Source organism: Eschscholzia californica, unplaced genomic scaffold (genome assembly GCF_041429995.1).
Source record: "Eschscholzia californica isolate CP2 unplaced genomic scaffold, dmEscCali1.0.p SCAF_1, whole genome shotgun sequence".
Classification (NCBI taxonomy): domain Eukaryota; kingdom Viridiplantae; phylum Streptophyta; class Magnoliopsida; order Ranunculales; family Papaveraceae; genus Eschscholzia; species Eschscholzia californica.
Genome location: NW_028238198.1, coordinates 78,934,714 through 78,947,213, shown reverse-complemented (window position 1 = coordinate 78,947,213; position 12,500 = coordinate 78,934,714). Strand labels below are relative to the sequence as shown.

At 35.6% G+C, this 12,500-nt stretch overlaps 2 protein-coding genes across 2 annotated transcripts; one reads left to right on the top strand and one right to left on the bottom strand.

Annotated features, from left to right (window-relative positions):
- Positions 1-3,739: 3,739 nt before the first annotated feature.
- LOC147569542 (17.8 kDa class I heat shock protein-like) lies at positions 3,740-4,733 on the bottom strand. The gene has a single exon (XM_086656025.1). The coding sequence runs from the start codon at positions 4,465-4,467 to the stop codon at positions 3,982-3,984; it is 486 nt and encodes a 161-aa protein (XP_086512151.1). The 5' UTR covers positions 4,468-4,733; the 3' UTR covers positions 3,740-3,981.
- Positions 4,734-5,827: 1,094 nt separating this feature from the next.
- On the top strand, positions 5,828-6,592 carry LOC147569541 (18.1 kDa class I heat shock protein-like). Its single transcript, XM_086656026.1, has one exon. It carries the CDS (start codon positions 5,930-5,932, stop codon positions 6,407-6,409), a length of 480 nt encoding a protein of 159 aa, XP_086512152.1. The 5' UTR covers positions 5,828-5,929; the 3' UTR covers positions 6,410-6,592.
- The last annotated feature ends 5,908 nt before the right edge of the window (positions 6,593-12,500 follow it).

Sequence of the window (12,500 nt, the reverse complement as noted above, 5' to 3'; positions counted from 1 at the left end):
CTTATTTATCTTATATGTCAAATAAGATAAATAAGTTCCTCCCATATAAGATAAATAAGTTCTTTCGCTTGATATCCCAAATAGTTCCTCCCATCTTTTCTATAGTTTGATATCTTAAATAGTTCTTTCGCTTTGACCTTTTAGCTTGTCTAAGATAAATAAGTTTATAAGACAAAAGGTAAAAGATGATCGTTGGAGGGCAAATTGAAAATTTTTGTTTTTTTCAAAAAAATTGGGGTGTAGTCCAAAAATTCATATAATAGTGGGGGTGTATGTCAAAATCGCTCAAAATATTTCAACAACTACAAAAGGGTAAAATTGTCATGGTTGGCGCGTGTGTTTCGCACACACCCAACTTAACTCTGAGTTGACGGTTTCCGTCCAAATGGGGGTGTATATCAAAAGTTTTGAAAAAGTGGGGGTGTAGTCCTAATATTCATATAATAGTGGGGTGTATGTCAAATTCTCCCTTTTTTTTTCTTTTAGTTTAAAGGTGGCCGGCCCGAATTTTTTATTCCGACCGGCGACCATTCGTCGTAGAAGAAAGGTGAGGTGGAGAGGAGGTGGTGAGATGGAGGAGAGATAAGGTGAAGTGGAGGAGAAAGAAAGACATGATGTGGCTTTTATGCCTTTAATTTTTTTTTTCAGAAATAATTCCATTTTGGCCCCCAAGAATAATTTCGTAAAGAATTTGGCCATTGGGAGCGCGAAATCGATCTTCCATACACTTATGGAGGCCAAAACAATGAGTCGGTCACAAATTGGGAGCTAAAACGGAATTAATCCTAAAAAGAGGTTAAACTATCATCTCCAAGAAGGCCAAAACAATGAGTCGGTTACAAATTGAGAGTTGGATGGATGGATATAACGAGGAGGAGGAGGTCTCTTAGGATAGTTAAATGTCAAACGTGTACTACTACAAGGAGTAAGTAGTACGACAAAGCTATATACAGTAGTATGTCAAGTTAATCCAACGGATGCTGATTATGTTATAGCTGTATACGATGAAGACCGTAGAATGTACAACAAATAGTGTGAGGGTGCTTCTAAAGGCACCGGACCAAAAGGCTGTTAACATCCATCTCTATTAGCACCAGACCCAACCGCTCATTTCTCTATTAGCACCAACCAACTATGTAGGCACCGGTCCCTTCTCAGTTAACCCTAACCCCTCCATCCATCTCTCACAAAACCAACCAGAAATCCCAACGGTTGAAGAAGAAGTTGTTGATGATTGTTTTCTATTCGAACGCGATAAACCTGGAATTGATTTCTTAGCATAAGAAATTATAGCTCTTTCAATGATTTTAGCATAAGAAATCCCCTCCATACATCTATCAATAATCTGAATTTTTTCTCACAAGATTTTAGCATAAGAAATCCCCTCCATAATAAATTCAGGAATATATAAAGAATGTACAAGTTTAAGTATGCATTTAAATAATAATATGTTTCAAGTCAAATGGGAGGAAGAAGCTTCTCTTTTTTTCTTACAGTTTTTCTGTATACATTATAAAATATGTTCCTTGCCACAATTATCCCCTTCTTCTCTGTGAGCATCTCTGACTTGGATTTAGAAGGAAGAAAGAAAAGATGAATAAATAGCAACAGTTGATACTTCAGTACACACACCTAACCTGCAAACCAAAATATATGATTCTTAGCCCACAGTTCATGAATCACAAAAACTTCTTCCTCCTCTTTTTGTTTATCTTCTTCTTGGAGTTCATCAGATTGAGAGTCAGGAGAATTTGTTGTTGTTAGTCTTGTAGTGGTAAGATAGTTTGTTTCTAGTTCAGTTATAAGAAGGTGAAGTTTTCTACTTTTTGACATGAGAGGAAACTGAAACAAACTAAAAACAGTACAAATTGAATGTCATGAGTTTGATGATCATGGATGGTGATAGAGAGAAACCTTTTGAAAAATTAATTGGGATTCCTTTTGTTTTGGAAGAAGAAGATAGAAGAAGCAAACGAAGGTGAACGTCACCAACATTAAAAACTGGTGCTTATAGAGAACTCGGATCAATGGCCATTGAATGTCAATAAAATTTCCGGATGCTAACAGTCTTTTGGCCCGGTGCCTTTAGAAGCACCCATAGTGTGAAGTACAAAAAGAGAGGATATTTTGGTAATATACGATGGGTTTTATTGAGACATTGACTGTCATTTGACCAAGTCACCTAACGACTTCAAAATAGAAGGAAATTGACCTTACACCCACGGCCCACCACTATCCCAACCACACAGGCATGCCCCAATTCTATTTTTTGGAAGAGGATACGAAGAACTATAGACTTGTTGACGAAGTAATGTTGTAGTAGTGACTCATGGAGACTGGAGAAATAACATAGGGAGAAACGAATTGTCGTTGAAGAAGGGCATCACCGATAACAAGTGAAACTATGAGATAAAAAGAAAAGTAACAAAGGACAGGGGAAAAAGTTACGGGTTTTTTTATGATTTTTTTCTATTATATATGAGATTGTTTTGATTTGTTTGGAGGAATTGATTTATGAGTTAATTCCTATATGGCCCCCTACTTTGTGACCAGCTTCCTTTATGGCCCCCTTTTTTTCGTAAATTCAAATATGGCCCCCTATTTTCATGGAAATGTCCTAACTACCCTTCCTTTAAATCTTTTTTCAAAATAAAATAAAAAAAACAAACATAATTCCACCTCACTTCCCTCTCCACCACTTATCTCTCTCCACCACTTATCTCTCTCCACCTCACCTCTCTTTCCAAATCATCTTTCTCTCTCTCCAACTCACATTTTTCTCTCTCCACCTCACACTATCTTCTCCGATGAAGGTCGCCGGCCGGAAAATATTCCGGCCGGCGACCTTCATCGGAGAAGATAGAGTGAGGTGGAGAGAGAGAGAGGTGAGTTGGAGAGAGAGAGAGGTGAGTTGGAGAGAGAGAGAGGTGAGTTGGAGAGAGAAAGATGATTTGGGAAGAGAGGTGAGGTGGAGAGATGTGAGGTGGAGAGAGATAAGTGGTGGAGAGGGAAGTGAGGTGGAATTATGTTTGTTTTTTTTTATTTTATTTTGAAAAAAAGATTTAAAGGAAGGATAGTTAGGACATTTCCATGAAAATAGGGGGCCATATTTGAATTTACGAAAAAAAAGGGGCCATAAAGGAAGCTGGTCACAAAGTAGGGGGCCATATAGGAATTAACTCTTGATTTATACATTAAATCTCCACCATCTCTCATGCACATCATATATTTTTCATAAATAATAGTAGTATACAAAAGACATCAAATCAATAGTTACGTTTATTTATCAATCAAATAGTTCTATGCACTAAATCAAATCTCTCGATTATGACCTTTTAGCATTTGGGGTAATCTCGATAATCATCAACCAAACTACCTACCCTTTAGATTAGATTGTGTTGACCTGACTAGCTTAATGTCTGAACTAACTTGAAAAAGATAAAAATTTAAACTTTAAGTTTGTTTGAATTGGAGTCTCATTCCATATTCAGGTCCCAAATTGCACGGCTGCGAGCAAAATCATTCTTTCGTACCCTCTCGAAGTATGAAATATGCCCCTTATTTATTTTATGAAGGTTCGTGGGAAATCATGATGTTCTCTCATTCTGTGAAACAGATTTTACCTCAACGCAGAGGGAAACTCATAGTCGGGCTACGTACGAGCAAAATCATTCTAACAAACCCTTTCAAAGTGTGAAAACATGATGTCATTCCATGAAATGAAATAGATTTTACTTCAAAACATGAAAAGAAATAGACTTAAAGCCATAGGAGCACACGACCTATTGATGTAAGACCGTAAAAACTTAAACTCAACATTATACTCACATCTACACAACCTTTATTACTGCTCCACTACCTTTCAAGGTTCCACTCAAACATACACAAAAACTAGGTAAACCAGAGAATTAAGAAGAACACACACACACGCACACATATAGAGTCTGCCTCAGAATAGATAGAGAGGGTTTATTTAAAGTCTCAACCAGAGATATCAATGGCCTTAACTTCTGGTTTCTTCACCTCTGCCTTTGGAACAGTCACAGTAAGAACTCCATTCTCCATACTCGCCTTCACTTCATCAACTTTCGTGTTCTCAGGCAATCTGAATTTCCTCAGAAATTTCCCACTGCTACGTTCTACTCTATGCCACTTATCATTCTTCTCTTCTTTCTCTCTGTTTCTCTCTCCACTTATCTTAAGTACCCTCCCTTCTTCGACCTCTACCTTCACTTCTTCCTTGTTGATCCCAGGAATGTCTGCTCTGAATACATGGGCTTCTGGGGTTTCCTTCCAATCGATACGGGTATTCGCCAATTGAGAAGTTTCTTTCGAAATCTCAGAGTTTGGAACAGAGAGGGAAGTGTTGGAGAAAGGGAAGTCCTGGAAAGGATCCCAGACGTCAAGGGAGAAAGGGTCGAAGATGTTTGTTCTTCTGGTGCCCAAAAAGCTTGGAATGATCGACATTTCTAGGGTTTTGCTAGGTAGCTAAAACAGGATAGTAATACAATTTTAAGGGTTTTGGGGAAGAAACTCGATGTTGCTTTGGATGAACTCTAGGGAGTAGTATTGTGCTATTTGATGATGAGATGTTTCTTTCTGCTCTCAGATCTCTAATTTATAGAAGAACAAGGAGAGGGTGCCTAGTTTAGCAGCTATGTAAAAATCGAGATTGTTCCTTTAAAAAAAATCGAGATTGTTCGAGAAGAAAGAAGACTGTGTGTAGAAGATACACCTCTTATTTCTATTCATCAAAGGGGTAACCTTATTTGATCAAAGTTTGGACGGTTCAGATGTCAATTTAATCTCACTCCAAGCTTCTACTACTTTCCTCCTAGATAGAAATAACATCTTTTGACCCACACCTTTAAAACCCATACATTCCCTTTTTTTTTTTTTTTTTTTTTTTTTGTGAAGTTGTAAGAGAAATGAGAAGTGCACAAAGAGATTTTAACTTTTTTTTTTTTTTTTTGTTAAGAGACAAAGAGATTTTAACTTAGTCACTACGAGTCATTCGGATAAAAGATCGGTGGGATCGTAATTTACTTTTAGAATCTTTTGCCCTGGTTTAATAATTCAACCTAAAATGCATTTTGTCCACCATCCTTTGGTGTAACGGTTGGGCACCCCTTTTAAGACCATGAGGTCGCGAGATCAAGTTTCGGTGGAAGCAGTTGCCATCAAGATTTATCTTATGTAATTTAGGCTATAAATAATGTAATAATTTGTCGGGCTTTAGGCCTTATCGTTGTCGGTCTTTAGGCCTCTTTCATTCTCAGTTTAAATTAGGCGGTTATCGTGCTCATTACATCTCCATGATGCATCAATGCCTTGTAACGACTAACGTAGACCGTAGTCGAATTCTCAAAAAAAAAAAAGAAAACCTAAAATTCATTTTCACAATACTCGCTACTAACACCACCTCTATTTCTCTCAAGGGTGCATCGGTAGGCATCCTTTCATTTTGCTCTTGGCCCTCTTTCTCTTTCTGAATCTAAGAAATTGAGCCTAATTCGTACTGGACTAGAACAACACAGACTAAGAATCGGGCAGTTCTAATCCGTGAACCTCGAACGGAGTAGTAGTAGGAGACCCACATAAAGTGGGAAGAGAGTGATGGGCCAAAAGTAAAAGGGTTAGGTGCCTGTAGAGGCACCCTTCTCTCACACAGATGGGGGGCACAAAAAAATCCATCTTCATGTTGTTTCTGGATAAGGAAAAGTGTTATCAATGGGTCCCATATCAACTTCTCTTTTTCCAGACTCATCTTATAATTCGATCAATAAAATATCACTAGTAAGAAACACACAACGTAAGAGAAAGAAGACCCCCGAAACTTCAAGATCCCCCAGCCTCAAGAAGAAGAACACTATAAATATTTGATTTCAATGAGACTACTACTACCTATAGCAAGTAGTAATTGAAAAGAATGTCTCTAATCCCAAGTTTGTTTGGTAACTCAACAAATATGAGTAGCACCTCCTTATTACTAGACCCATTTGCAAATGAGATATGGGATCCTCTCCGTTCATTAAGTGTTATGATTAGAAACCCACAACCACCACCACCAATTGGGAGTATTATTAGTATTGATTGGAAAGAAACAGAAGAAGCTCATATAATAAAAGCAGATCTTCCTGGACTAAAGAAAGAAGAAGTTAAATTGGAGGTAGAAGATGGAAAAATTATTCAGATAAGTGGGGAAAGAAATGAAGACAAGGAAGATAAGAATGATAAGTGGCATAGAGTTGAGAGAAGTCATGGGAAATTTATAAGGAAGTTTTCTCTACCAGAGAATGCAAAAGTTGAAGAGGTAAAAGCAACAATGGATAATGGTGTTCTCACGATCACTATTCCTAAGGAGGAGATCAAGAAGCCCCAACCCAAGGCCATTCAGATCAGTGGCTGAAGAACTAGTAGCAAATTACTAGTATTTTTCATATAGTATAATCTTGTGTGTTTCTATGTTATGTGTTAAGTATTGTGAGTGTGTGTTTGTTAATTTTATGAGTGGTTGGTTGAGTGTGTGATATGAATCATATGCACTAAATTTTGTTGGTGTTACTAAAAATAAAAACTTGTGTGTTTCTCTGAGAAGTTTATAGGCACGCCACACTTGTTTTGCCTTGTTCATGAGATGAGTATTACTATTATGTTTATCAGCAAATTTTGACCTTATAGATAATCTGAAAAAATAGAGATAGTATTTGGCAAACTTGGTCTTACCAAATTATGAGTGCCTATGTTACCTGGTCAAACCCCCGACTCCTCCTGCACTCTCTTCTTTGTCAATTAAAGTGAACAAAAAAACAGTTGTAATGACTGGCCGAATCGCAACTGAAGTATGTCTCCGGTCGTGGTTTTGAGAAAATGTAAAACTGTCTAGACATATACACTGGCCGAGATTGGGCTGGGCATCAAGTCATTTTACACAGAAAATTAAAGCAAAATAACAGATCAAACAGAGAAGGATATGAATTTAGGGGTGGGCCTTGCCCCTCTAAAAACCCTATTTCAATAGGGTGGGAGATTTCCAACTATAACAAGTGTGGTGTGCCTATAAACTTCTCAACGAAAGACAATAGGTGTTGATAGGATCTCTAATAGTCGCCTCCTTACAGGTAAATTTCGTGTGGTGGCTTATATGGTGAGAAGAACGCCATTAACAGCGATAAGGCCGCTTACTTCCCTAAGATAATAAATGTTATATATTTCTACCTGCCACACTCAAATCTCCTTTGACTTCAAAATAAATTACCTTACATGTCAGTGTAAATAAGAAAAATGGTAAGTGCATTTAAAATTTCCCCTACCCTAAATACCTATATCCAGTTACGACCTCTTCTTGGTAATGGGCTTACGCTTTCATAAGGCCCAATTACTAAAGCTCCACACCTTGGAAGGGAAACGTAAAAACCATGGCGTTGTAATAGAGGCGTCCTCCATTAACTCAGTCGTAAATGAGTTAATCATACTCCTGCGTGCCACTACAACAATAAAGCCCAAGTCCATGTTATTATGAATCTGAAACAACAACATAAGCCTCTGCAGAGGAGGGATTTTAGGGGTTGGTGGCGCAACCTCCTAATTCCTCTCCCGGAGCAGTTATTGGCGGTTTTTCGTTTGAATCTTTGATTTTCTCCCTACAATTCCTCAAACCGACTCCAAAATCTATCCCTGGTCTTCCATTTCTATACATCTTCTCAGTTAATATTCACTTTAAACTTCATGATTCAACATAAATAAGTTCCAAATCGACAACTCTCCATCAAAGGTTAGATCCAGTAAAAGAGAATCGATTTTTGCATCAGTGTTGAACGAAGATGAAGATGAACTTTAGAAGATTGTGGTAAATCTCTCTAATTGAGAATTGAGATTGTACTCCTAGAGAGAGAAAATAGATCTATCAAAAGAGGCACATATTGTGTATGAAAAATAACGAAGATCTGTGTTTCAAGAATAAAATCACGAGAAGAGAATCGACATCATAATCTCTGTGTCGGATGGCATTCATTCTAGTATCGTCATATTACTACTTATTTAGTATAATTTTATTATTGTTGATCTTATATGATCCTTAATTCGTGACCTTTAGGGTCCTTGATTCGTAACCTTTAGGGTTTTGTTACTTTATTGTTGCTTTATTGTTGCTATCTTGTAATTCTTAGAATCTCTTTTCTTTTCTATTGAACTCCAAAATTCGGTGGAGTTTGGGGTTAGATTTAAAATAGGATCAAGGAATTCAAGAGATATTTTGAAGTCTGACTCCAAAGATTTGGTATTTTCTTCCTCAGACAGCATATACAACATCCCTCGGAGATAAGGGAATGAAACCAAGCGTTAAGAGAATCTAGGCCTTCAATTACCATTCAATTCACCAGAAGAGCAAGCACCACTGACGCGTTTTGACTTAGCACATTCAACATAAGTCCAAAATATCGGCAACATGTGTTTTTGCCCCTTTCAAGTTCAATTATTATGTAATCCTTGATGTAATGTTACTAATTGTGGACATTGTTCTTTGATGAAGGAAAGGTTTATTCAAAAAAAAAAAAAAAAAAAAAAAAAATGAAAGTATATGTGGGCCCAAATGTTGATTACACCCAAAATGATCATATTAATTTTAAAGAAAATTATTAGTGATTGACAACCCAAGTAATCCTTTGGGATTTCGTTTTGTCTAATGGAATTTTCTTTAAACCAATTTTTTTTTATTGAAAAGAAGGAAACTTAGTTTGTGTTGGTATTATTTGTTTGTGTTGGATGAGGAGTGAGTCAGACAGCTAGGTAGCTAGGTTTTTTTGATGAAATGCTAGGTAGCTAGCTAGCCATGTTACTTAAAAAGAAGATAGAAGAAGAAGAAGAAGAAGAAGAAGAAGAAGAAGAAGAAGAAGAAGAAGAAGAAGAAGAAGAAGAAGAAGAAGAAGAAGAAGAAGAAGAAGAAGAAGAAGAAGAAGAAGAAGAAGAAGAAGAAGAAGAAGAAGAAGAAGAAGAAGAAGAAGAAGAAGAAGAAGAAGAAGAAGAAGAAGAAGAAGAAGAAGAAGAAGAAGAAGAAGAAGAAGAAGAAGAAGAAGAAGAAGAAGAAGAAGAAGAAGAAGAAGAAGAAGAAGAAGAAGAAGAAGAAGAAGAAGAAGAAGAAGAAGAAGAAGAAGAAGAAGAAGAAGAAGAAGAAGAAGAAGAAGAAGAAGAAGAAGAAGAAGAAGAAGAAGAAGAAGAAGAAAGACTACCAATTACCAAACAAACACTTTTCTTTTTATTATTATTATAAAAAATGAAAAAGGAAAAAGACATAAGAAGTGACGGGACAGGAGGAGCTAGCGTGATTTCTGATCCTTCTCTGACATGCATGCCTACTTCATAAAACAAAGAGGGGTTGGGCAAAAGGTCCGTTTGTTTCTCCCAAACAAGAAGCAGGCCCACTGCCCACAAAGAATGAGGGGCAGGTCCACTAGTCACACAATTGGAGGAAATTACAACAATAACCAAATTTTTATTCTTATTTACATAGATTGCCACCCGAAATTACAGAAATGCCATTAATAAATCTCGTGTTTCACGTTTCTCTCTCTACACTATGTCCTCCACGTTTCTCTCTCTACATTAATGCCATCCTCTCCATCTCTCTCTCTCTCACAAATCTAAACTAATTTTTTTCTCTTTCTACAAATATTTTCTCTTCCTCTTCAAATACTTTATATCTTTGTGATTTTTTTTCTTTTGTTTTAAGTATAGTTTTTTCTTAAAATCTGAAAGTTCTTTTCTTTTTTGGAAATATGTAATAGATATTACTTCTAAATTTTTTTCTGGTTTAGTAACAATTACGTTTTGATAACAAACTGTACAAAGAGAAATTTTTCTCATTCTTGGTAGTTTTTCATTAGTTTGTTTTCATATATTTTTGGTAGTTTCCCATTGATTTGATTCTATCTCTATATTTTTTTAAAATATATTTTCTCTCTCCAATCTTAACTTCTTTCCTTCTTTCAAACATTTTATCCTTATATGATGGAGAGTTTATAGGACATTCCTTCCAAAACGTAAATTACTTTCAAAGAAAATTTATGGGACATTTTTCTTTGTACTGTACATTTTTTTATTTACTGGACACTTTTGTACCAGGAATTGTCTTTTGCACCGGGAATTTTCTTGTTTAGCGGGAATTATTTTATGTAATGACCATCTGGTTATGTACTAGACACTTTGTATTGGGATTTTTCTTGTGTACTAGGAATTTTTTTCCTGTACTAGGCATATGGTTATGTACGAGAAATTTTTGTTCTGGGAATATTTTTGTGCTCCAGGAATTGTTTTATGTACCACTCATTTAGTTATGTATTAGACACTTTTTGTACTAGAAATTTTCTTGTGTACCGGAAATTATTTTATGTACTGGGCATATTATAACTTTTTATGTACTCTGCCTTCTTAACATGAACCAGAAATTTTTAAATGTACAGGACATTTGTGAATGTACTAGACATGTTCGATTGTACGGGACATTTGGTTATGTACTAGACACTAGAAAAATATTCGAAGAAAACTTTAAGATGTTAGATACCGGGAATTTTCTTGTGTACCGAAAATTTTCTTGTCCACCGGGAAACTTTAAGGATAGTTTTTTCTTAAAATCTAAAAGTTCTTTTCTTTTTTGGAAATATGTAATAGATATTACTTCTAAATTTTTTTCTGGTTTAGTAACAATTACGTCTTGATAACAAACTGTACAAAGAGAATTTTTTCTCATTCTTGGTAGTTTTTCATTAGTTTGTTTCCATATATTTTTTGGTAGTTTCCCATTGATTTGATTCTATCTCTATATTTTTTTTAAATATATTTTCTCTCTCCAATCTTAACTTCTTTCCTTCTCTCAAACATTTTCTCCTTATATGATGGAGAGTTTATAAGACATTCCTTCCAAAACGTAAATTACTTTCAAAGGAAATTTATGGGACATTTTTCTTTGTATTGTACATTAAATTTTCACTGAATCTGATTTTCATGTACTGGGCATAGTATAACTTTTTATGTACTCTGCCTTCTTAACATGAACCATGAATTTTAAAATGTACAGGACATTTGTGAATGTACGGGACATGTTCGAAAGTACGAGATATTTGGTTATGTACTAGACACTAGAAAAATAAAATAGTCAAACCAGATCAAGTTAAGGATAACTCCAGATCTGATTTCTTCACTATTAAATGTTTATCAAATCTTCATTCTTCACTATAAGCTATGTTCAAGAAAAATATTTCACGTTGCAACCTTCACAAAATAAGAAAAAAGATAGAAATATAAGACGAATGAAACTAAAAAAAGTACAGTGAACTTCCACATAACAACGAATCGTGGGAACGGATTGCGAACGGTAAAATGTGACGGGAACTGAGGAATTTACACTACATTCCAACACGTAAACGTATATCTATGACGTTAAATATAACAAAAATTGGGACAATATCTAAGAGAACCTGGAGATGTTCAGTGCACCATTCTATGCACTCAACATTTTAATATTCCCAGAACAAATTTGTGAAGTAAAAAAGCAAATATAGTTAAAGCAGATCAAGTTAAGGATAACTCCAGATCTGATTTCTTCACCATTAAATGTAAATCAAATTTTCATTGTTCACTATATTCACTAGAAGCTTTGTTTCTGAACCCAAAGATGAATTTCTCCCAAACCCATGAATCCCTGTTCAAGAAAATGATTTATTCCTCATTAAATTTTCACTGAATCTGACTTTTCCAAAAAAATTCAACGTCAGATTTTTTTCAATATTTCTTCACCATTAAGCTTTCACCAAAACCTGTCCAAAAAATCAAATTATTCCAGAAACAATAACCTTAGGTTTGATTTCTTCACCGTTAATTTTTTCTTTCAAAAACATCATTCTTCACTATATCCATGTAGAAAAGAGAGCCAACATTTTGTATTTTAAACCCTAAATCCAGATTTGTTGCTTCCAGATCTCTGCTGGATTTAGGGTTTCTACCGAGATAGGAAAGATCCAAAAAAAAAGTGTGTAGAAATGTTTTATAGAGAGAGAGAGAAAAAGAGATTTTTAGAGAGAGAGAGAGAGAGAGATGTTTTAAAGAAAATTAGAGCTGTATAAATTTTTTGGAGAAAGAGAGATGTAAAGAAGATAAAGATAAAAAGGGTATTAGGGGTATTAAACTAGTTAGGCACAATTCCCTGCTGTACCTTTATCTCGGGCCCACCAAAACCATTAATATTTGGACCTAAACCTTATATCCGGATAACCCTGGATCTTACCCACATATGCACCCCTTTTTTTGGTCCTCTCCCTCAAAAATCCAAAAATAAAAGGGTTTAGTGGGAAGATTGTCATAAACAACACCAAGCTAGAGATTAACCCTAGGTTATTTTTGCAAGTTGAATTAGACGAAAGATACAAGACGAGATAGGGGAAAGCTGGGGCTAGCCCTAGTTACAAATTTCACAGTGAGGGAAGTTGGTAAAATATGTGAAACTATAA

What these genes read in the sequence shown, in the direction of transcription:
- LOC147569542 (XM_086656025.1), bottom strand. Translation starts at nt 4,467, where the DNA reads ATGTCGATCATTCCAAGCTTTTTGGGCACCAGAAGAACAAACATCTTC.
- LOC147569541 (XM_086656026.1), top strand. Translation starts at nt 5,930, where the DNA reads ATGTCTCTAATCCCAAGTTTGTTTGGTAACTCAACAAATATGAGTAGC.